Here is a 22,792-nt window from a genome sequence, read left to right on the forward strand (position 1 = left end):
AGGGGCTGCACGTCCCCTCTGCAGGCTCCTGCCATCCGGCCTCACTCCTTGTGCCGCTCAGCTGTGTCCCGGTCCCCCTGCAGATGATGGGAGGGTTATGAGAACAATGATTGTGTTGCCATAGCACCCATCAGCTCCAGTGTTGGACCAGGGCCCGTGGTGCCAGGTGCTGCACAAACACAGACAAATAGACAGTCCCTGCCCCAAAGAGCTTCCAGTCTAACACACACGTATATTCTAACCAGAGAAGTGGAGGAAATGATAGAGAAAGGCAACGGCGACAGACAAAACCTTCTTCCAGCTGCCACGTCCGGTCAGCAGAGACCCAGCCGTCAGTTCCCATGTGCGGATTCTCTTGCACCAGGCAGCTCAGGGTTTTGCACGTTTCCCTCTGGCTGCTTGCTGCAGCGTGCGCCTGCCGCGATTCCGTGAATCGAAATCCAGATGAGCGTAGACGATTCCAGCCTGTTTGGGGACAGTCAGAAAAATTAGCCACCTGCCTTGTAAACTGAGGGGATACGAGCTGAGCATCCAAGCAGGTATGGCCTGATGAAAAACTCCCCCTAGTCTCTGATCCCCTGCTTGGCTCGTAAACTGTGTGCGCTGTCAGAATGGACCCTCGCTGGATTTGCACTGTAAGAACTCATCTACCCACAGGATTTTGCCAGACTCAAGCCCCATATAAACGGACAGTCTTCTGAGATCGGTGAGCTCTGGATCAGGCCCATAGCACCTTTCAGTGAGAAAACTACATGTGCTTTATAAATATAATCTCTTCAAAGTCTGTGTTGTTTAAATGTCAAAAATTACACCAAGCTGCACACCAAAAGCCTGTAGAGGGAACAGTCTGAATCAATATTAAACTTCCCGTCATCCAGCCACAGACGTCTTGTTATCCCCTTTTTACAGATGGGGAAACTGAGTCCCAGAGCAGTAAGGGTACATCTACATGGCATGGATATTTCAGGATACACAAGGCACCCGTTATTTTGAAACATTTTTGAAAATAATGTGTGTGCTATTTTGGGATCCTGGTAAATCTTGTTCTACGAGGTATAAGTGATGACAGTAAATATAACGTTATTTCAAAATTTGGTGCTGTGTAGATGAGCCAAATTTCAAAATAAACTATTTTGAAATAGATTTGATATGCAATCGGCAACTTGTGTGTCTTATTTTTAGTGTAGGGTGTTGTGTAGATACACCCTCACTGACCTATCCACTACCCTACAGTGAGTTAGTAGGAAAACAAACCCACAGAAGCGACACGTCTCCATGGCAGGGCTAAAGTCAAATGAAGAGACGCAGCTGAATTGTGCAGCTGAAGTGGAAATAGCTTAACTTGGCTTTTGGCGCCATTTACTCAGCAGGAGGTTGAAGGAAGAAAACTCTTCCTCTGATTGTCCTTACCCCTCGGGACATTAGGGTTACAAAGAGTCACAGGAAGACGTCCTCCAGATCGACATTATTTCCAAATAAAGGCTTGTATTTTAGACTCACACTCTGATATTCCGAAATTACGCTGCTGTGTAGATGCAACCTAAGTCTCTGTCCTCCCCTCCTGCTACTCCAACCGCTCGATCTCATCTTCACCTGCTCCTTCCACAACAATCAGTTGTTCAAATCCCCAATCTAGGAAGCTGGAGGATTAGAAATGTTTGAGACAGACCCGCTGATGTAGACAGGGACAGTTTGGGAAGAGCCGTACCTGGGGCTCCTGGGAAGCTGGAGGCGCTGAGATCCGGGGCCGGCATCCTGGAACAGACAGAGAGAACAGTCAGAGTTCCTCTTCCACGGTCACTCCCCCCGCTGATGCTCAGTGAGGAATGGTGCAGCCGAGCTCTGGACTGGCCAATGCAGAGAGACTGGTCAGAAGGCCAGTGCTCATGTTGGACCATGGACAAAGTGGCTGGGCCATGGGCAGTAAAAGCCGTTCTGTGTCGCTCCCCGACAAGGGAATACGCTGGGACCGGTGCCGGCAGGGGTGACATTTGCAGCTTGGACGGGACAGCTGCAGCCCCCAGTAGCAAGCAGGGGCAGGATTTCTCTCTGCAGGGGAGGGGTTGGGCTGTTTCTCACCTAGTGTGCAAGGGCAGAGGGTCCAGACGAGGCTCAGAGACACCGACAACAGCAGCAGCCCAGCCCCAGCCGCCAGGGGCACAAGGTACTCTGTGCATGTGCTGGCCGGGGCCGTGGGGGAAGCTACAAAACAGACACAAGAAGCTGAGTTGAGCCAAGAGGTTTGTGATGCCACCGCATCCAGCCCCTCCCTCCTGATCCTTATTTCACCCTGCGCCCCAACCCCCCCGTGAGAGTCTACCGGAGCCTGCAGCATCTTCTCAGAGAATCCTAGAAAGGGAAGGGACCTCTAGAGCTCGTCGAGTCCAGTCCCCTGCCCTCATGGCAGGACCAGGCACCGTCCCTGACAGGTGTCTGTCCAACCTGCTCTTAAAAATCTCTGGAGATGTGGATTCCACAACCTCCCCAGGCAATTTATTCCAGTGTTTCACCACCCAGAGTGTTAGGAAGTGTTTTGTAATGTCCAACCTCAACCTCCCTTGCTGCATTTTAAGCCCATTGGCCTTCTTTTCCATGTTGCTCCTTTTCCCTTAGGCAAATTATTTCTCCTGTAATCACAATCGTTGCACCTTCTGCTGTCTACGAAATCCTCCCTGTAGGTCTCTCCCGACCTAACCCCCCCGCCATCACTTTATACCTCAGGGGGAAAGATCTCTCCTGATGTGGATTATTGTTGAACTCTTTACCTGGATCCATTATGTGCCATCTGGGTGCGAGCTGCCCTAGAGATCAGAGCTACATTGACTTGTTCTCCCTAGAATGTCTCAAGTTACCTTCCCCAAATTATCTAGAGCAGTGTTTCTCGACCAGTGGTATGAATACCCTTAGGGGTACTCGAGAGATGTCTGGGGGACATGTCAACACAACTGAAATTTGGAAAAAACTGAATTTTTAAAAAGTTTTAGTGTTTTACTATTTTTTCCTTTTTACACCCAAAAATTTCATCGCCCAGCTAGCTATGATTAAGTTGTTTAAACAAATGTGTTGCCACAGGAAAAAAAAATGTGCGCTACTGAGAGTAGTTATATATATATATAATAAAAAAAGGTTGAGAAACACTGGTTTAGAGAAATTCAAGCTAAGCCGCAGAAGAGTCCAGCTTTCTGTGCTGGAAACTTACATAGAGAGAGCTCTGAGTGTGGCCCATTCACACCTCTGTCACTTCTGTGTTCCCATGACCCTCCAGTACAAGATCACTCACCCGCAGGGTACCCGGCACTCGCATTCACACTCCTGCCAGAAGAGTTGAATTTGACGTCACAGGTGAAAATCTTCCCGCTGGCCCAGGTGTCGCGAGGGACACTGATGTGATTTACGAACGTGAAAGATCCATCCTTCGCCTTCAACCAGCGCGTCAGCCCCTGTTCCTGCCTCTTCCCAGAGATGCTCCAGGAAACCTGGACGGGGCCGGACACTCCATGGACCATGCATGCCAGATGCGCTGTCCCGTTGCTTTGGGTGTCGTGTGGAAATGGGACGAGAAGTAACACCCCGCTGCTGTCGGTGTAACTGTCTGAGCAAGTGATGGTGGCAAATTCAGTGTGATCATTGGGCGAACTGCAGCCTGATTACAGATGTGACTTTTTCACTCGGTGTGGATCAGGTAATATCTTTTATTGGACCAAATTCTGTTGGTGAGAGAGACAGGCTGTCTAACTCACTGAGAACTTGCAATGTTATTTCCCAGACCCAAGGAACAGCTTTGTGTAAGCTCAAAATCTTGTCTCCAAGGTGGGTCCAATAAAAGAGATTACTTCACCCATCTTGTCTCTCTAACATCCTGGGAGCAAGACGGCTACAGCACCACTGCACTTATCTGTCTCTAGAACATCAATTTGACAAAATAAATCTATTGAAGATGGAAATACGAAATCAGCAAACTACCTGCCAACCCAGTGGTTTGCAACCCAGGGGTCGGGGTCATGGATGTCTTCCTGGGGGGTCGCTGTAGTAGTGGGCATAAGCCCCGGCCACTCAGATTTAAGTGCCACACTGCGCCACTCCACGGGGCCACCAACAGCCAGGCCCAGGCTTTCGCTGGCCGGATCTAAGCGCTGCTCAAATTACCTTGGGGGTCATGACAAGAGTAAAGGAAATATGGGAGTCGTAGTTGAGAAAATGTTGTGCACCACTGCACTAACCAATAGAGAGCACATTGTTCCGTAGCTTCAGGGAAATACTGGTGTAATTTATACATTTAATAAATATTTTTACTCAAAATATTCTTTTGTGCCATGAGAACTTTTAGCATTAAAATTTTCCTAACCCAGGCACTGTTCATTTATCGAGAGACATTCGTAAGTCACTTTTCACATTTCCAAGGTTTAGTATTTTCAGATTGCATTGTAAAATGCATTATATTCCTACTGCACCCATATCATTTAATGGTTAGCTGATCTGTTTCGTTTAGGATATTACACCCCTTTAACAGTTCCTCAGGAGCTATCGTACCTTGTCACATTTCAATGGAAACATGCAGTATGCTTTGTTAATCAGTTCTTTGTCTCCCTAAACAAGGTAGAGGTCCTTACCTCCAACAATCAGTATAGATCCATTCCCGAAAATCAGGTAGCTGCTCTGTTTATTTGCACAGTAGTAAATTCCAGACTCATTCTGTTGGATGTTGCTAATTTCCAGCGTCGTGCTGCGTGGCTTGTGTTTGCAAGCAAATTTACTCACATTTTGATCATCCACACAGCGCTTAATGCATGTGGGTGTTTCTCCTTCTCTTCTCAGATACCAAAACATTTTCCCTTCCCCATCCAAGTTTTCAGTGGAAGAACAGTGGATCTCTGTGCTGTGACCAACTTCCACAAACTGGATCGGCTGAGGCTGGTACAGAAATAATTGCACTCCTAGCACTGGAGAGAGAAAACATGGTTATGGTCAGTTTCCATCTGGTCTCCACCTGCCACCGAGGGAATGGATAGCGCCGCAATAGAAATTACTTAGTCTGAGAACATCTACACCCTGCAGCCTAAATGCTAAAAGACCTGCTATAACCTTGCACAAGTGAAAGGAAATGCAATTAAAGTCCAGGGAAACTTTGCAAAGACACGGTAGATATTCAACACCCATTTTCACATTGAAGAGGCAGTTTTCCCAATTCCAAGCTTAATGCAGAAGTTTTACCTAAAGAAGATAAAAGCAGATATTCGGCAAAAATCATTTTCAGGAAAAAAAAAAAAAAAGAAAATCCTGACACACTAGCCCGAGGGCTGGTGCCGAGTGCAGTGCTGCAGTGACTGGGCGCAGTGTCTGGGTCCTTTCCAGTGAGGATGCCTCTGAAGAGCATGTGATGTGATGACAGACACTAGCTGGGTGGGTGCAGCATCTACAGCAGCGGCAGCATTTCTTGTCGGACTTCTCCACGGTCCAGTGGCTCACGGATGTACCCGAGTGAGTCAGAATAATTTCAAACACCCGGAACATGGATGGTCCAGATAACGAAACCCCCGGAGAAGAAAGCCCATTGACTTTGAAAGGAAAGTGCTCCTAAATCACTTGGGGTTTTTCACAATGTGAATGTAACTCTCTCCCCAGCCTCCCATGCTTGGTCTGTTATTGTAGCAAACTGTGTGGTGCCTGGACACTTGTGTGTAACAATCATGTGCTGTTTAATAGCACCTGAAATCATTATTTAATAGCACTTGGAAGCTCTGCAATGTGGGAGAAATACGACAATGCGGGATGTGATTTTCAAAAGTGTCTCATTTTAAAAAGTGACCTTGGGCCAGATTTCAAATGTCTTTCAGTGCCTGTCAGTGCAGATGGGCGCTAAGGATGCAAAATCCCATTTAATTGATTAACTGATTAAACACATTTAACAGCCCAGCCTCCACTGCAGGCAGGGGCTGCTCCGGTGTCCTGGTTGGGCAGCGCTTGCATGTTGGCTCCTGTCCCCACAGGTTAACCTTAACCATTTAACAGATTGAACATTCACATCCGTAAAGGTGAGTAGTGGGATTCTCAATGTGGCTAAGAGAGGTTGGGGCACTAGTTACTCTAATTTTTTTTCCGTGTGTGTGGAATGAATTTTGTTATGTGCACCAGATCATATGTGGATGTGCACCACCAGGAGAAACACACATCTGCTGCTGCTGCTGGCTATGGGTGGCCATGGTTGCTCTGTTGTCAAGCGGACGGCATTTGAATGTCTCCTGTGTGGCTGCCCAGGCGCTCAGCTTACAGTGAACACTGGTGAGAAGCCTCGCTCCCACTGAAGTCGATGGAATTCATGCGACTCCCCTCGGATTTAGCAATAAACTGGCTGACAGCGAACTGAGCGGGGCTGGTGAGCAAGCTGCGTGTGGCTGCAGGGAGCAGGGAGAGAGAAGGAAAGTGCATCTGTTCCTGGCTGCCCTGCCACAGCTGACAATAGAGGGCAACGTGGGCTTTCGATTTGAATACAGGTTGGGAGGGGTTTGGTACAAAAGAGAAACAGGCCCCCAGGCTGGCTGGGAAGGAGCTGCCTGTTGTCAGGGCTTCCACAGCTCAGACCTAGAAATCAGAGCGCTGATCACGCAGTGTCTCCCTGTGAGGGAGTGGGGGTTGGGGTCGCTCTGTTTGCTTTGTTCCGTTGTGTGTGATTCCTACTGTCCTGTGCTGTTCTGTAGTAACTCTGGGGTATGTCTACACTGCAGGTTTCTTGCGCAAGAACTGTTTTGCAGAAGAGTTCTTGTGCAAAAGTTCTTGTGCAAGCGTGCGTCCACACTGCCATGTGCTTTTGTGCAAGAGCGCCCATGGCAGTGTGGACGCTCTCTTATGCAAGAAAGCTCTGAAAGCCATTCTAGCCATAGGGCTTTCTTGTGCAAGAAACCCCTGTTGCCCATCCACACTGCCTTCTTGTGGAAGAGCTCTTCCGCAACTGGGTTTATTCCTCATGAGGAAAAGAATAACTGTTGCGCAAGAAGCCCTGTTTTCCGACGCTGTACTGTAAATTTACTTGCGCAAGAACGCACGTGCAGTGTAGAGGCTCTGCAAGTTTAGACATAGCCTGTGTGTGTGTGTGTGCCTCAGTTTCCCTGTTCACTGCACCGGTGCCCAGCTAGGGATGGGAGTTTTGGGCGTGACTCTCACTGAGGGAGGCTGCCCCAGGCGGCTCAGCCCAACACATGCACAATGGCTCAGGCTGTCTCCTAAGCAGAGCCTAGGTGGGAGATACAATCAGGTGACACCTTTTGCCTGGGAAGCTGGACAAAGGAGGAGGCGGGGCTGCCTGCAGGACTGGGATTGGTTGCTGAGGGTGTGAGCTAGACTGGACGGGCTGAGTTTGCAGAGAGGGGGCCCAGGGCCTTGACTCTCCCTCTGGTCCCCTTGCTCCCCAAGTTGGATTGTGTGGATTGCTCTTTGTTCCTGTGTTAACAAGTCTGTGCTACGCTGTGTCCCTGGGAACCAATAAACCTTCTGTTCTACTTGCCACCTGAGAGTCACCTCTGGCTGCGGGTGGGGTGCAGGGCCCGGTGGCTCCCCCCCTCTCTGTGACACTCCCCAGCCCACTTCATAGAATCAGAGAATCCCAGGGCTGGAATTGACCTCAGGAGTCATCGAATCCAGCCCCCTCCCCAAAGCAGGACCCACCCCAACTAAACCATCCCAGCCAGGGCTTTGTCAAGCCAAGACTTACAAACCTCCAGGGATGGAGATTTCACCCCTCTCTAGGGAACCCACCCCAGGGCTTCCCCACCTCCTAGTGAAATAGTTTTTCCTAATATCCAACCTAGACCTCCCCCACTGCAACTTGAGACCATTGCTCCTCGTTCTGCCAACTGTCATTACTGTAAACAGCCTTTTTGGAACCCCCCTTCAGGGAGCTGAAGGCTGCTCTCAAATCCCCCCTCACTCTTCTCTTCTGTAGACTCAATTAGCCCAAATCCCTCAGCCTCTCCTTGTAGGTCATGTGCACCAGCCCCCTAATCATTTTTGGTTGCCCTCTGGTGGACTGTCTCCCATGTATCCACATCTTTTTATAGCTAGGGGGGGCGGGGGTAGGGCCCAGAACTGGACACTATACTCCAGATGTGGCCTCACCAGAGCCGAATAAAGGGGAATATTCACTTTTCTATATCTGCTGGAAATATTCTTTCTAATGCAACCTAATATGCCATTAGCCTTCCTGGCTACAAGGGCGCACTGTTGACTCATATCCAGCTTCTCATCCACTGTAATCCCCAGGTCCTTTTCTGCCAAAATGCTAGTTAGCCAGTCAGTCCCCAGCCTGTAACAATGCTTGGGATTCTTCCGTCCCAAGGGCAGGACTCTACACTTGTCCTTGTTGAACCTCATCAGATTACTTTTGGCCCAATCCTCCAATTTGTCTAGGTCACTCTAGACCCTATCCCTACCCTCCAATGTATCTACCTCTCTCTCTAGCTTAGTGTCATCTGCAAACTTGCTGAGGGTGCAATCCATCCCCTCAACCAGGTCATTGATAAAGATGTTGAACAAAACCAGTTCTACAACCGATCCTTGGGGCATTCTGCTTGAAACTGACCACCAACCTGTCATCGAGCCATTAATCACTACCTGTTGGGCCCGACAATCTAGCCATCTTTCTGTCCACCTTACAGTTTATTTATCTAATCCATACTGTCTTAACTTGCTGGCAAGAACATTGTGAGAGACCGTATCAAAAGCTTTGCTAAAGTCAAGATACATCACATCCATGGACTTCCCCATGTTCAGAGAGCCAGTTATCTCATCATAGAAGCTAATCAGATTGGTCAGACATGACTAGCTCTTGGTGAATCCATGTTCACTATTCCTGATCACTTTCCCGTCTTCCAAGTGCCTCAAAATGGATTCCTTGAGGATCCTCTCCATGATTTTAACAGGGACTGAGGTAAGGCCGACTGGTCTGTAGTCCCTGGATTGTCCTTCTTCCCTTTTTTAAAGATGGGCACTATATCTGCCTTTTTCCAATCATCCAGGATCTTTCCTGATCTCCACGAGTTTTCAAAGACTCAGAAATGACATTTGCCAACTTCCTCAGTACCCTCAGGTGCATAAAATCTGGACCCATGGATTTGTGTACGTTTAGCTTTTTTTTTAAATAGTTCTTTTCCCACTAGGGACTGTCCACCTCCTTCCCATACTACATTGCCTATTACATTAGACTGGGAGCTGACCTTGTCCATGAAGACAGAGGCACAGAAAGCATTGAGGACTTCAGCTTTTCCCACATCATCTGTCACTAGGTTACCTCCCTCATCCAGTAAGGACTCCACCCGCTCTCTGATCACCCTCTTATTGCTAACCTGCCTGTAGAAACCTTTCTTGTTCCCCTTCCCATCCCTTGCTAGTGGCAATTCCAATTGTGCTTTCACCGTCCTGATCACTCCCCTGCATTCTGGAGCAATAGAAGGGCCTTATCTGAAAGGCCAGATTGACGCTGTTGCAAACCAAAGTGGCATCTGGCCCGGAGGGTTAAACTCGTCGCTTTCTTATTGCACAGGGAGCCGAGCTGGAGGCCCAGAGCGGGTGACAAACGTGACGCACACATCACTGGCAGGGTGGCCGTTGGGTTTTAATGAGGGGCACGGTGACAGCTTGAAGAACACCAAGCTGGGATGTAAACAGGCAGCGGGGACAGGCTTGGGATAGCTCCAGCCATGGGTAACAGGTGGCTGCCGGTGCAACGGGGCCGGCATTTGGGCCCTGGCAGTAGCAGCTCCAGCACTGGCCCGGGGAGAGATTCTCGCCCCTCCCAGCTGCTCCCGCATCCGTCCTTCCCCTGCAGACTCCTCCGGCACGTCCAATGGGACGTCACTGCAAAGGGAGCCTGTGACTGCTGGGGAGCCGGGAATTGCACGTTCCCTCTGCAATCTTCTGCCATCCGGCCTCACTCCTTGTGTGGCTCAGCTCTGTCCCTGTTCCCCTGCAGATGGGGGGAGGGTGATGAGAACAATAATTGTGTTGCCATAGCACCTAGCAGCCCCAGTGTTGGACCAGGGCCCATGGTGCCAGGCGCTGCACAAACACAGACAAAGAGACAATCCCTGCCCCAAAGAGCTTCCAGTCTAACACACAAGTGACGTGTAAAGTCACCTACATCAGGAAGCCTTTGTATCCCCAAAGGAGATTTCCCACCCGGGAGGCTGGGCTCTGCATATTCTAACCAGAGAAGAGGAGAAAACGAAAAAGAAAGGTGAAGGCGACAGACAGAGGCTTCTTCCAGCTGCCACGTCCGGTCAGCAGAGATCCAGCCGCCAGTTCCCACATGTGGATTTTCTTGCACCAGACAGCTCAGGGTTTTGCACGTTTCCCTCTGGCTGGTTGCTGCAGCGTGCGCCCGCCGTGATTCCGCGAATCGAAATCCAGATGAGCGTAGACGATTCCAGCCTGTTTCGCGACAGTCAGTAAAATTAGCCTCCTGCCTTATAAACTGAGGGATACGAGCTGAGCATCCAAACAAGTGTAGCCTGATGAAAGACTCCCCCTCGTCTCTGATTGCCCCGTTTGTCTTGTAAACTGTGTGCGCTGTCAGGATGGACCCTCACTGGATTTGCACTGTAAGAACTTATCTGCCAACAGGATTTTCCAGACCCAAGCCCCAGTCTCCTCCTGAGATCAGTGAGCTCTGGATCAGGCCCACAGCACCTTTCAGTAGGAAACCTACATGTGCTTTCAAAATATAAAAACTCTTTTTCGTTGAAATGCTAAAAATTACACCCAGCTGCACATCAAAAGCCTGTAGAGAGTACGTTTTGAATCAATATCAAACTTCCCATTAGCTATCCTCAGACGTCTTGTTATCCACTTTTTACAGATGGGGAAACTGAGTCCCAGAGAAGTCAGGGTATGCCTACACTATTGCAGGATAGCATCCACACAAAGCGCCCATTCTTTCCAAATATTTCTGGAAATAATGGACGTCCTATTTCGCCATCCTGGTAAACCTCGTTGTATGAGTGATAAGTAAAGGCTCAAAATAGCGCCTTATTTTAAAATGTCGTGCTGTTTAGATGTGCCAAATTTCAAAATAAGCTATTTTGAAATAGATTCGAGAAGAGATACACAATTTACATAGCACAAATTGTGCATCTTATTTTGAGCTTAGGGTGCTGTGTAGACACACCCATCAGAGACCTGTCCACTACCCTACAGTACATTAGTAGCAAAACTCCCAGAAGGGGCACAACTCCACCGCAGGGCTAAAGTCGAATGAAGCGACGCAACTTCAGTGACGTCAATTGCGCAGTTGAAGTGGAAATCGCTTAACTCGGCTTTTGGCACCATCTTCACAGCAGGAGGTCGAAGGAAGAAAACTCTTCCTCTGACTGCCCTTGCTCCTTGGGAAATGAGGGGTACAGGAGTCAGAGTAAGAAATGCTCCCACTCGACATTATTTCCAAATAAGGGCTTCTACTGTGGACGCACACTCTGTTATTCCGAAATAACGCTGCTGTGTAGACGCACCCTAAGTCTCTGTCCTCCTGCTACTCCAACCACTCGATCTCGCCTTTACCTGCTCCTTCCACAACAATCAGTTGTTTAAATCCCCAATCTATGAAGGGGGAGGATTAGAAATGCTTGAGACAGACCCGCTGATGTAGACAGGGACAGTTTGGGAAGAGCCATACCTGGGGCTCCCGGGAAGCTGGAGGCGCTGAGATCCGGGGCCGGCATCCTGGAACAGACAGAGAGAACAGTCAGAGTTCCTCTTGCATGGTCACTACCCCAGCTGATGCTCAGTGTGGGATGGTGCAGCCGAGCTCTGGACTGGCCAATGGAGAGAGACTGGTCGGAAGGCCAGTGCTCATGTTGAACCATGGACAAGGTGGCTGGGCCCTGGGCAGTAAAAGCCGTTCTGTGTCGCCCCCCGACAAGGGAATACGCTGGGACCGGTGCCGGCAGGGGTGACATTTGCAGCTTGGACGGGACAGCTGCAGCCCCCAGTAGCAAGACAGGGGCAGGATTTCTCTCTGTGGGGGAGGGGCGGGGCTGGGCTGTTTCTCACCTAGCGTGCAAGGGCAGAGGGTCCAGACGAGGCTCAGAGACACTGACAGCAGCAGCAGCCCAGCCCCAGCCGCCAGGGGCACGAGGTAATATGAGCACTGCTTGTCTGGGGCTGTGGGGGAAGGGACCAAACAGACACAAGAAGCTGAGCTGAGCCAAGAGGTTTGTGATGCCACCGCATCCAGCCCCTCCCCCCCGATCCCTATTTCACCCTGCGCCCCAACCCCCCAGTGAGAGTCTACCGGAGCCTGCAGCATCTTCTCAGAGAATCCCAGAATGGGAAGGGACCTCGAGAGCTCGTCAAGTCCAGTCCTCTGCCCCCATGGCAGGACCAAGCACTGTTTAGACCAACCCTGACAGGTGTCTGTCCAACCGGCTCTTAAAAATCTCTAATATATAGAGAGTCCACCACCGCCCTGAGCAATTTTTTCCAGTGTTTCACCGCCTGGACTCTTGAGAAGTTTTTCCTAATGTCCGACCTCAATCTCCCTGGCTGCAATTCAAGCCCATTGGTCTTCTTCTCTGTGTGGCTCCTTTTCCATTAGGCAAATTATTTCTCCTGTAATCAGAATAGTTGCACTTTCTGCCATCTACAAAATCCTCCCTGTAGGTCTCTCCCCACCTCACCCCCTCTCCGTCACTTTATAGCTCAGGGGGAAAGATCTCTCCTGATATGGATAATTATTGAACTCTTTACCCAGATCCATTATGTACCATCTGGGTGCGAGCTTCCCTAGAGATCAGAGCTACATTGGCTTGCTCTCCCTGGAATGTCTCAATAGTAACAGAGATGTAGCCGTGTTAGTCTGGTCTTGCTGAAACAAAAGATAGGACTATGCAGCAATTTAAAGACTAACAAAATGGTTTATTAGGTGATGAGCTTCCGTGGGCCAGACCCACTTCCACAGATCAAATTGTGGAAGGAAATCTATCCCCAATTATCACCCCTAATACCATTACCTCATAGACACTAACCTTTCCCCTCGCCTCCCGTCTGCTCTAAAATCTGATTTGTCAGTTTTATATGTGTTCACTTTTTTTTCCATTGTATCCTTTTGGTATATATGGTCCTGCCAATTTTCTTCCACAATTTGATCTGAGGAAGAAGGTCTGGCCCACGAAAGCTCATCAACTAATGAACCATCTTGTTAGTCTTTAAAGTGCTACATCGTCCTGTCTTTTGCAATGTCTCAAGTTACCTTCCCCAAACTGTGCAGAGAAATTCAAGCTAAGCTGCAGAATTGTCCAGCTTTCTGTGCTGGAAACTTACATGGAGTGAGTTCTGAGTGTGGCCCCTTCACACCTCTGTCACTTCTGTGTTCCCATGACCCTCCAATACAAGATCACTCACCGGCAGGGTACCCGGCGCTCGCATTCACACTCCTGCCAGAAGAGTTGAATTTGACGTTACAGGTGAAAATCTTCCCGCTGGCCCAGGAGTCCCAGTGGACACTGATGTGATTCACAAGCGTTAAAGATCCATTCTTTGCCTTCAACCAGCGCGTCAGCCCCTGTTCCTGCCGCTCCCCAGAAACGCTCCAGGAAACATGGACGGGGCCGGACACTTCACGGACCACACAGGCCAGACGCGCTATCCTGGTGCCTTGGCTGCCGTGTGGAAATGGGACCAAAAGCAACACCCCGCTGCTGTCGGTGTAACTGTCTGAGCAGAAGGAGGTGGAGAATTCAGTCTGATCATCGGATGAGCTACAGCCTGATTACAGATGTGACTCTTTTGCGCAGAGACCAGGTGGCTCAGGTAATATCTTTTATTGGACCAAATTTTGTCGGTGAGGGAGACAGGCTGTCGAGCTCACAGAGAGCTCGCAATGTCATTTCCCAGGCCCAAAGAAGAGTTTTGTATAAGCTCGAAATCTTGTCTGCAAAGTGGGTCCAATAAAAGAGATTACTTCACCCATCTTGTCTCTCTAACCTCCTGAGAGCAACACAGCTACAGCACCACTGCACGTATCTGTCTCTAGAACATCAATTCGACAAAATAAATCTATTGAAGATGGAAATACGAAGTCAGCAAACCACCCACTAACATAGAGCACGTTCCATAGCTGAACTAGCTATAAGGAAATGTTTGTGTCATTTTATACATTTGATAAATGTTTTACTCAAAATATTGTTTCGTGCCATGAGGACTTTTAGGGTTAACATTTTCCCAACCCAGGTGCTGTGCACATCTATAGAGAGACGTCAGTAGTTCTCTTGTGGCATTTTCAAGTGTTAGTATTTTCAGATAGAAAATGCATTATATTCCTTCTGCACCCCTATCACTTAATGGTTAGCTGTTTTGTTTCACTTAAAATATTACTTCCCTTTAGCCATTCCTCAGGAGCTGTTGTACATTGTCACACTTCAATGGGAACATGAAGTATGCTTTGTTAATCAGTTGTTAGTCTCTGTAAACAAGACAGGGTTCCTTACCTCCAACAATCAGTGCAGATCCATTCCCAAAAATCAGGTAGCTGCTGTATCTATATGCACAGTAGTAAACGCCAGACTCATTCTTTTGGATGTTGCTGATTTCCAGTGTCGTGCTGTGTGGCTTGTGTTTGCAAGCAAATTTACTCACATTTTGATCATCCAAACAGTGCTTAATGCATGTGGGTGGTTCTCCTTCTCTTCTCAGATACCATAACACTTTCCCTTTGCCTTCCAAGTTTTCAGGGGAAGAACAGTGGATCTCTGCGCTGTGACCGACTTCCACAAACTGGATCGGCTGAGGCTGGTACAGAAATAACTGCACTCCTAGCACTGGAGAGAGAAAACGTGGTTATGGTCAGTTTCCATCTATTCTCCACCTGCCACCGAGAGAATGGGTAGCGCCGCAATAGAAATTACTTTATCTGAAAACATCTACACCCTGCAGCCTAAATGCTAAAAGACCTGCTATAACCTTGCACAAGTGAAAGGAAATGCAATTAAAATCCAGGAAATCTTTGCAAAGACGTGGTAGATACTCAACACCTGTTTTCTTATTGAAGAGGCAATTTTCCCAATTCCAACCTTAATGCAGAAGTTTTACCTAAAGAAGATAAAAGCAGATATTCAGCAAAAATCATTTTCAGGGAAAAAAAAATAGAAAATGCTGCCACACTAGCCCGAGGGCTGGTGCCGAGTGCAGTGCTGCAGTGACTGGGCGCAGTGTCTGGGTCCTTTCCAGTGGGGATGCCTCTGACGAGCATGTGATGTGATGACAGACACTAGCTGGGTGGGTGCAGCATCTACAGCAGCGGCAGCATTTCTTGTCGAACTTCTCCACGGTCCAGTGGCTCATGGATGTACCCGAGTGAGTCAGAATAAATTCCAGCACCCGGAACAGGGATGGTCCAGATAACGAAACCCCCGTGATGGGGGAGCAAAAGGCCCATTGACTTTGAAAGTAAAATGCTCCTAAATCATTTGGGTATTTTCACAATGTAACTCTCTCCACAGCCTTCCATGCTGGGTCTGTTATTGTAGCATACTGTGTGGTGCTAGGACACTTGTCTGTTACATAAATCTGGAGTTTCATCCTGGAGGACTTTACTAGCACTTGAAATCATCAGTTAATAGCACTTGGAAGCTCTGACGCTGGGAGAAATACGACAATGCGGGATGTGATTTTCAGACACGTCTCATTTTAAAAAGTGACCTCGGGCCAGATTTTCAAATGTCCGTAGGTGCCTGTCGATGCAGATGGGCGCTAAGGATGTAAAATCCCATTTACCTGGTTAACTGGTTAAACGTATTTAACAGCCTCCTCACCCTGCTGCAGGCAGGGGCTGTTGTGGTGTCCTGGTCAGAGGATCCCCTGCCTTCTGGGCTCCCACCGATTAACCTTAACTGATTAATGGATTAAACATTCAGATTCCTAACAAATGACCAGTGAGATTCTCAACGGGGCTAAGAGAGGTAGGGGAAATGTTCCCTCCAATTTGCTTTCCATCTGTGCGTGGAATGAATTTTGTTACATGCACCAAAGCATATGTGGAAGTGCACCACCAGGAGAAACAAACACATGCTGCTGGCTGTAGGTGGCAGTGGTTGCTCTGCTGTCATCTGGGCGGCATTTTAATCTCTTCTGGGTGGCCACCCAAGTGCTCAGTTTACAGGGCACACTGCTTGGAGGCCTCTCTCCTGCTGCAGTCGATGGAATTCACGCGACTCCCCTCGGATCTAGCAATAAACTGGCTGACAGAGAACCGAGCGGGGCTGGTGAGCAAGCTGCATGTGGCTGCACGGGGCAGAGAGAGGGAAGGAAAGTGCATCTGTCCCTGACTGTCCTGCAACAGCTGACAATAGAGGGCAACGGTGGGCTTGTGATTTGAATAACGGTGGAGAGGGGCTTGATACAAATGGGAAACAGGCCTACGGGCTGGCTGGGGAGGGGCTGCCTGTTGTCAGGGCTTCTACAGCTCAGACCTAGAAATCAGAGCACTAGTCACACCGTGTCTCCTTGTAAGGGAGTGGGGGTTGGGTTCGCGCTGTTTGCTTTGTTATCTTGTGTGTGATTCCTACTGTCCTTGCTGTTCTGCAGTAACTCTGTGTGTGTGTGTGTGTGTGTGTGTGTGTGTGTGTGTGTGTGTGTGTGTGTGTGTGTGTCTCTGTGCCTCAGTTTCCTTGGGCACTGCACTGGGGCCCGGCTGGGGGTGAGCGTTTTGGGCATGACTCTCACTGAGGGAGGCTTCCCCAGGCTGCCCAGCCCAGCATAGACACATTGGCTCAGGCTGACTTGTAACCTGAGCCTAGGTGGGAGATGGAACCAGGAGGACAAAGGAAGAGGCGGAGCTGCTGTGGGGCTGGGGCTGGTTGCTGAGGGTGTGAGCTAGTCTGGACGGGCTGAGGTTGCAGGGAGGGGGCCAGGGTGCTGGCTCTGGTCCCCTCTCTCCCCAGGTTGGATTGTGCTGACGGCTCCTGGTTCCTGTGTTAACAAGTCTGTGCTACGCTGTGTCCCTGGGAACCAACAAACCTTCTGTTCTACCTGCCGCCTGAGAGTCTCCTCTGGCTGCGGGTGGGGTGCAGGGCCCGGTGGCTCCCCCTCACTCCCTGACACTCCCCAGCCCATTTCGTACAAGGGCCTTATGGGAAAGGCCAGACTGACGCTGTTGCAAACCAAAGCGGCATCTGGCCCGGAGGGTTGAACTCGTCGCTTTCCTATTGCCCAGGGAGCCGAGCTGGAGGCCCAGAGCGGGTGAGAAATGTGACACACACATCACTGGCGGGGCTGCGTCGGGTTTTAATGCGGGACCCAGGGACAGCCTGAAGAACAGCAAGTAGGGATGTAAACAGGCAGCAGGGGAAGGGTCATGCACTGGGAGGGCTCCAGCTGTGGGTGACGAGTTATTGTTGTCGTTAAATGGTGCAGGGTGCTGGCATTTGGGCCCTGTGGGTCTCACCCTGGGGGGAAAGCAGCTGCCTGCAGAGGCTGCAGGGGAGAAACAGCTCCAGCACTGGCCTGGGGAGAGTTTCTCGCCCCTCCCAGCTGCTCCCGCATCCGTCCTTCCCCTGCAGACTCCTCCGGCCAGTCCATGGGGCGTGATTGCAAGGGGAGCCCGTGCCTGCCGGGGAGCCGGGAGCTGCGACACACACAGGGGCTACACATCTCCTCTGCAAGCTCCTGCCATCCGGCCTCACTCCTTGTGCGGCGCTGCACAAACACAGACAAAGAGACAGTCCCTGCCCCAAAGAGCTTCCAGTCTAACACGTGTAAATCACCTACAATAGGAAGCTTTCATATCCCTAAAGGAGATTTCCCACCTGGGGCTTTTGACTTTTATATTCTAACCAGAGAAGCGGAGAAAATAAGGGAGGGGATGGAGGCCGACAGAGCCTTCTTCCAGCTGCTACGTCTGATCGGCAAAGAACCCGCCGTCATTTTCCGCATGTGAATTCCCCTGCACTTAGCAGCTCAGGTTTTACACATTTCCCTTTGGTCTATCACTGTCCTGTGTGTCCGTCGCGATTCCACAAATCACAATCCAGATGAGCGGTGTGGTGAGAAGTCCTGCTTGGTGACATTTAGTAAGATTATCCACCTCCTTGTAAAATGAAGGGATAAGAGCTGAGAGAACCAAACATCCAGTGAGTTTAGTCTGATGGAGAAATTCCCTCTTGTCTCTACTTCTCCTGTAAATTGTGTGTCTTGTCATAGTGGAAACCGTCGCTGGATTCTGACTTAAAGAACTCAGCTACTGGTAATATGTTACCAGGTCCAAAAAACCATATAATTGGCCATTCTTCTGAGGTCATTTAGCTTTGGAACAGGCCCAAAGCACCTTTCCCTGCAAAATGTTAATGTGTATTAGGAATATAATATCTTAAGAGCTATTTTTCTTTTAAGTGCCAAAAATGTTCCAACCTGCAATGCATAAGTCAGAACCAGTAAAATATCAAACTTACTATCATCCGTTTGCAGAACTTTTGTTATCCACTTTTTACATATGGGGAAACTGAGTCACATAGCAGTAAGTGACTTGTCCACTATCGTACAGTAAGTGTAGCAACACTCACAATAAGTCTTGATCTCACTTTTACCTCCTTCCAGAACAATCGGTTGTTTGAATACCAAACATATGAACGTGGAACAGTGGCTTCAGGTAGGATGTGACTAGGAGCAACGGGGACAGCTGCAGCTGCAGGAGCAATTTTACACTCACGTCTTTACCAGGCTGGGGCAGGAAATAGATTTTCCACCCCACCCAAAGTATTCAAGGTGTCAACATTTTTTCTCATCCCCAATTCAGAGTAAAAAGTCAATTATCTGAAACTTTTCCCATGAATCAAAAATCCTTTTCGGTGTAGGGAACGGAAGCCTTTTTTCTTTTCATCATTTTGAAAGGGTTCCATTCAATTTTGACCAAGCTGAATTTTATTTTATTTTTTCAGTTGCAATGGCCTGAAGCCTCTAAGCAAGATGCCATTTTGAACCGGAGAACTGAAATTTATCCTTTTTCAGTTTTAGAATTCTTTTCCCCCTTGTAAAAAAACAAAAATGCAGCAATATCCACTGTGTTCCCACGGGGAAAAAAAATCTCCATTCAATAAATGGGCATTTTCCAACAAAGCAATGTTTCTTATAAAGACTTTTCTCGCAGTTACCAAAGAATCTAGTCATTGGCCACGGCTCCAGAGCCCACTTCTCTCATCTCATGGAAAGCAGCCTTGGTAACAGCAAGGCACCAGTCATTCAAGACCTCCACTTCAAGGTTCATTGGAAAGCTGGGCTGTCCTGCAGCCACACTGGGATCACTACGCAAGGTAACAAGAGATCAATTGCAGGCATTTATGCATTCATTTTTTAATAGGCATAAAGAGAATCATGGGAATGCCAGGCTGGAAGGCACCTTGACAAGTTATTAAATCCATCACACTATGCTGAGACAGGAGCAAGTGACCCTCCATTGCCTTTCAAATGTGTTTGTCCAGCTTGTTCTTAAAAACTTCCAAAGACAGGGACTCCAGCACCTCCCTTGGAAGCATTTCCAGAGGCGAACTGCCCTCAGAGTTGGGAAGTTTTTCCAATTATTGAACGTAAATCTCCCCAGGTACGTCTACCCGGCATGCTTATTTCAAAATAAGCTATTCTAGAAGAAATACTCCAAAATAGCTTATTTCGAAATGGCACGTCTACACTGCAGGGAAGCGTCAAAATTAGTCTGAGGCTGGTTTCCCTAATGTGGAAACGCTACCTCGATTTAGAGCCCCCGAGACAGTGAGGAGGAATTACTTTGAATGGCCCTGGGGAGGAGCAATTTCAAAATAGCATCAGTGGAGCGTCGACACGACTGCTATTCCAAAATAGCTGTTTTGGAAGAGGCGCTACTCCTCGTGGAATGAGGTTTAGAGACGTCGGAATAAGCTGTCCGTTATTTCAAATTTATTTCAAAATAACGGAATTTCTGTGTAGACACTCGCAAATAACGGAATTGTCATGTAGACACTCGCTTTGTTATTTTGGAATAACAGCCTTTATTCCAAAATAACACTGCTGTGTAGACACACACCCTGGCTGCAGATCATGCCCATAACTTCTTGTCCTACCATCAGTGGGCACAGGGAGCAACTGATCACCACCCTCTTTATCACAGCCCTTAGCACATGTGAAGAGGTGTGGGTAGCAAGGGAAGTGTGACGCATTTCTTGGATCAGCCATCAAAAGACACAGGGATGCTAAATGGGACAGAAAAGGCTCTCAGAGACACCGGTGTAAAGCAGAAATAACTCTGCAGCAAACCAGAGCAGAATCTGGCCCAATGGAATCTCCATCCCTAGAGGTGTTTAAGTCTTGGCTTGACAAAGCCCTGGCTGGGATGATTGAGTTGGGATTGGTCCTGCCTTGGACAGGAGGCTGGACTTGATGACCTCCTGAGGTCTCTTTCGGCCCTGGGATTCTATGATTTGAGAGGTCACGTTTCTTATTGCACAATTACACAGCAGAGAGTGATGCGTTGAACAGGTAAGAACAGACAACTCAGACATCACCAATGAGGTTGTCGGCTCTTTAATGAGGGACACAGGGACAGCTTGAAGAACACCAAGCTGGGATGTAAAAAGGCAGTGTAGGCAGGGTCGGGCATTGGGAGAGCTCCCGCCGTGGGTAACATGCTGTTGTTGTTAGAAGATGCCCGGGGCTGGCACATGGGCCCTGCAGATCTTTTTCTGTGGGGAAAGCATCAACCTCTAGTCTAGAGCAACGTTTCTCAGCCTTTTCAATACCTAGCTTCTTGCTGCCTTAAGTTCCTAACTGTGTTGGGAAATGCCAGGGCCCGGAGTCGTTCCGGAGTCGGGGGGAGGATGATGAGAACAATTATTGTGTCGCCATAGCACCCAGCAGCCCCAGTGTTGGCCAGGGCCCATGGTGCCAGGCACTGAACAAACACAGGACAGAGAGTCCCTGCCCCAAAGAGCTTCCAATCCAACACACAAGTGACATGTAAAATCACCTACACCAGGGTGCTTTTATATCCCCATAGGAGATTTCCCAACTGGTGAGGCTGGATTCTGTGGGGATTTTGACTTTTATATTCTAATCAAAGAACAGGAGAAAATTTAAAAAAGAAAGGAGACAGGCAGAGCCTTGCTGCAGCTGGCTACCCCCGATCAGCAGAGACCCAGCCGTCAGTTCCCACGTGTGGATTCCTCTGTATGAGATGGCTCAGAGCTTTACACGTTTCCCTCTGGCCGATCGCTGCATCGTGCCCCCGTTGCGACGCCGTGAATCAAAAGCCAGATGAGCGTACACGATTCCAGCCTGTTTGGCGACAATAAAATTAGCCACCCGCCTTGTAAAGTGAAGGCTTACAAACTGAGACAGAATTGAACCGCTAAGTGAGTGTAGTCTGGTGAAATATTCCTTCCCATCCCTCCTTCTCCTGCTTTTCCAATGGAGCGTGTATGTGAACAGAATGGAAACCGTCGCTGGAGTCTGTCGTTAAGACCTGATCTACTGATAATATTTTTTTCTGATCTAAACCCCCTATGAATGTACAATCTTCTCTTGAGGTCATAGAATCATACAAGATTAGAGTTGGAAGAGATCTCAGGAGGTCATCTAGTCCAACCTCCTGGTCAAAGCAGGACCAACGCCAACTAAATCATCTCAGACAGGGATAGAGGTTCCGCTCCCTCTCTAGGCAACCCATCCCAGTGCTTCCCCACCTTCCTAGGAAATAGCTTTTCCTAACATCCAACCTAGACCGCCCCAATGCAACCTGAGACCATTGCTCCTTGTTCTGCCATCTGCCACCACTGAGAACAGCCTCTCTCCAGCCTCTTTGGAACCCCCTTCAGGAAGTTGAAGGTTGCTATCAAATCCCCCCTCACTCTTCTCACTCTTCAGACTAAATAAACCCAAATCCCTCAGCCTCTCCTCGTAAGTCACGTGTTCCAGCCCCCAAATCATTTTGGTTGCCCTCCACTGGACACTCTTCAATTTGCCCACCTCCTTTCAGTAGTGGGGGCCCGAAAACTGGCCTCACCACTGCTGAATAGAGGATCTGCTGGCAATGCTCCTATTAATGCAGCCCAGTAGGTCAGTGAGTTTTGGATCAGGTCCAGAGCAATTTCACTAGCAAATCCTACTGCACTTTATAAATATCATTTCTTAAGAAAAAACAGTTTCTTGACATTTCAACCAGACTGGGCATTGTCTCAATGACCTGTCTACATGCATCCTGCTTCAAAAAGACTTTAACGCAAGACTACAAAGGTAAGTCTCAGAACTGTCATTCATGCTTAAATTTGACACTTTACGAATGGGCCTTAACAAAGATGCTAATTATCTTACCCATTACAAAGATAGCTTCCCCAGTTATTACCCCTAATATCATTATCTCATAGACACTAACCTCCCCCCCTCACCCCACCCTTCCTCTGTTCTAAAATCTGATTTGTCAATTTTATATGTGTTCACTTTTTTTTTATTGTATCCCTTTGGTATATATGGTCATGCCAATTTTCTTCCACAATTTGATCTGAGGAAGTGGGTCTGGCCCACGAAAGCTCATCACCTAATAAACCATCTTGTTAGTCTTTCAAGTTCTGCGTTGTCCTGTCTTTTGTTTCAGCAAGACCAGACTAACACGGCTACATCTCTATTATTATTCTTACAGCTATGTCTCTTTAAAGTGCCAGAAATGTTCCCTGCAGCACCCTGTTACAGGTATGGCCAGAAACAATAAAATATCAAAACTTCCTGTTGTGCCTGCGCAGTAAGTCTCGTTATCCACTTTTTACACATGGGGAAACTGAGTCACAGAGCCTGT

The 22,792-nt window shown here is 48.6% G+C and overlaps 2 protein-coding genes across 2 annotated transcripts; both read right to left on the reverse strand.

Moving 5' to 3' along the window:
• Positions 1-300: 300 nt before the first annotated feature.
• Positions 301-5,263, reverse strand: LOC149521800 (immunoglobulin kappa light chain-like). The gene is made up of 6 exons (XM_089772565.1): positions 5,212-5,263; positions 4,611-4,940; positions 3,281-3,592; positions 2,080-2,202; positions 1,709-1,755; positions 301-465 (listed from the first exon to the last, which is right to left on the reverse strand). The coding sequence occupies exons 1-6, from the start codon at positions 5,246-5,248 to the stop codon at positions 370-372; spliced, it is 945 nt and encodes a 314-aa protein (XP_089628691.1). The 5' UTR covers positions 5,249-5,263; the 3' UTR covers positions 301-369.
• A 4,323-nt stretch (positions 5,264-9,586) lies between these two features.
• LOC112545012 (uncharacterized) lies at positions 9,587-15,124 on the reverse strand. Its single transcript, XM_089772523.1, has 6 exons — positions 15,073-15,124; positions 14,472-14,801; positions 13,387-13,698; positions 12,037-12,147; positions 11,660-11,706; positions 9,587-10,419 (listed from the first exon to the last, which is right to left on the reverse strand). Exons 1-6 carry the CDS (start codon positions 15,107-15,109, stop codon positions 10,324-10,326), a joined length of 933 nt encoding a protein of 310 aa, XP_089628649.1. The 5' UTR covers positions 15,110-15,124; the 3' UTR covers positions 9,587-10,323.
• Positions 15,125-22,792: the final 7,668 nt, after the last annotated feature.

Source organism: Pelodiscus sinensis, chromosome 22 (genome assembly GCF_052426305.1).
Source record: "Pelodiscus sinensis isolate ZL-2025 chromosome 22, ASM5242630v1, whole genome shotgun sequence".
NCBI classification, from domain to species: Eukaryota; Metazoa; Chordata; order Testudines; family Trionychidae; genus Pelodiscus; species Pelodiscus sinensis.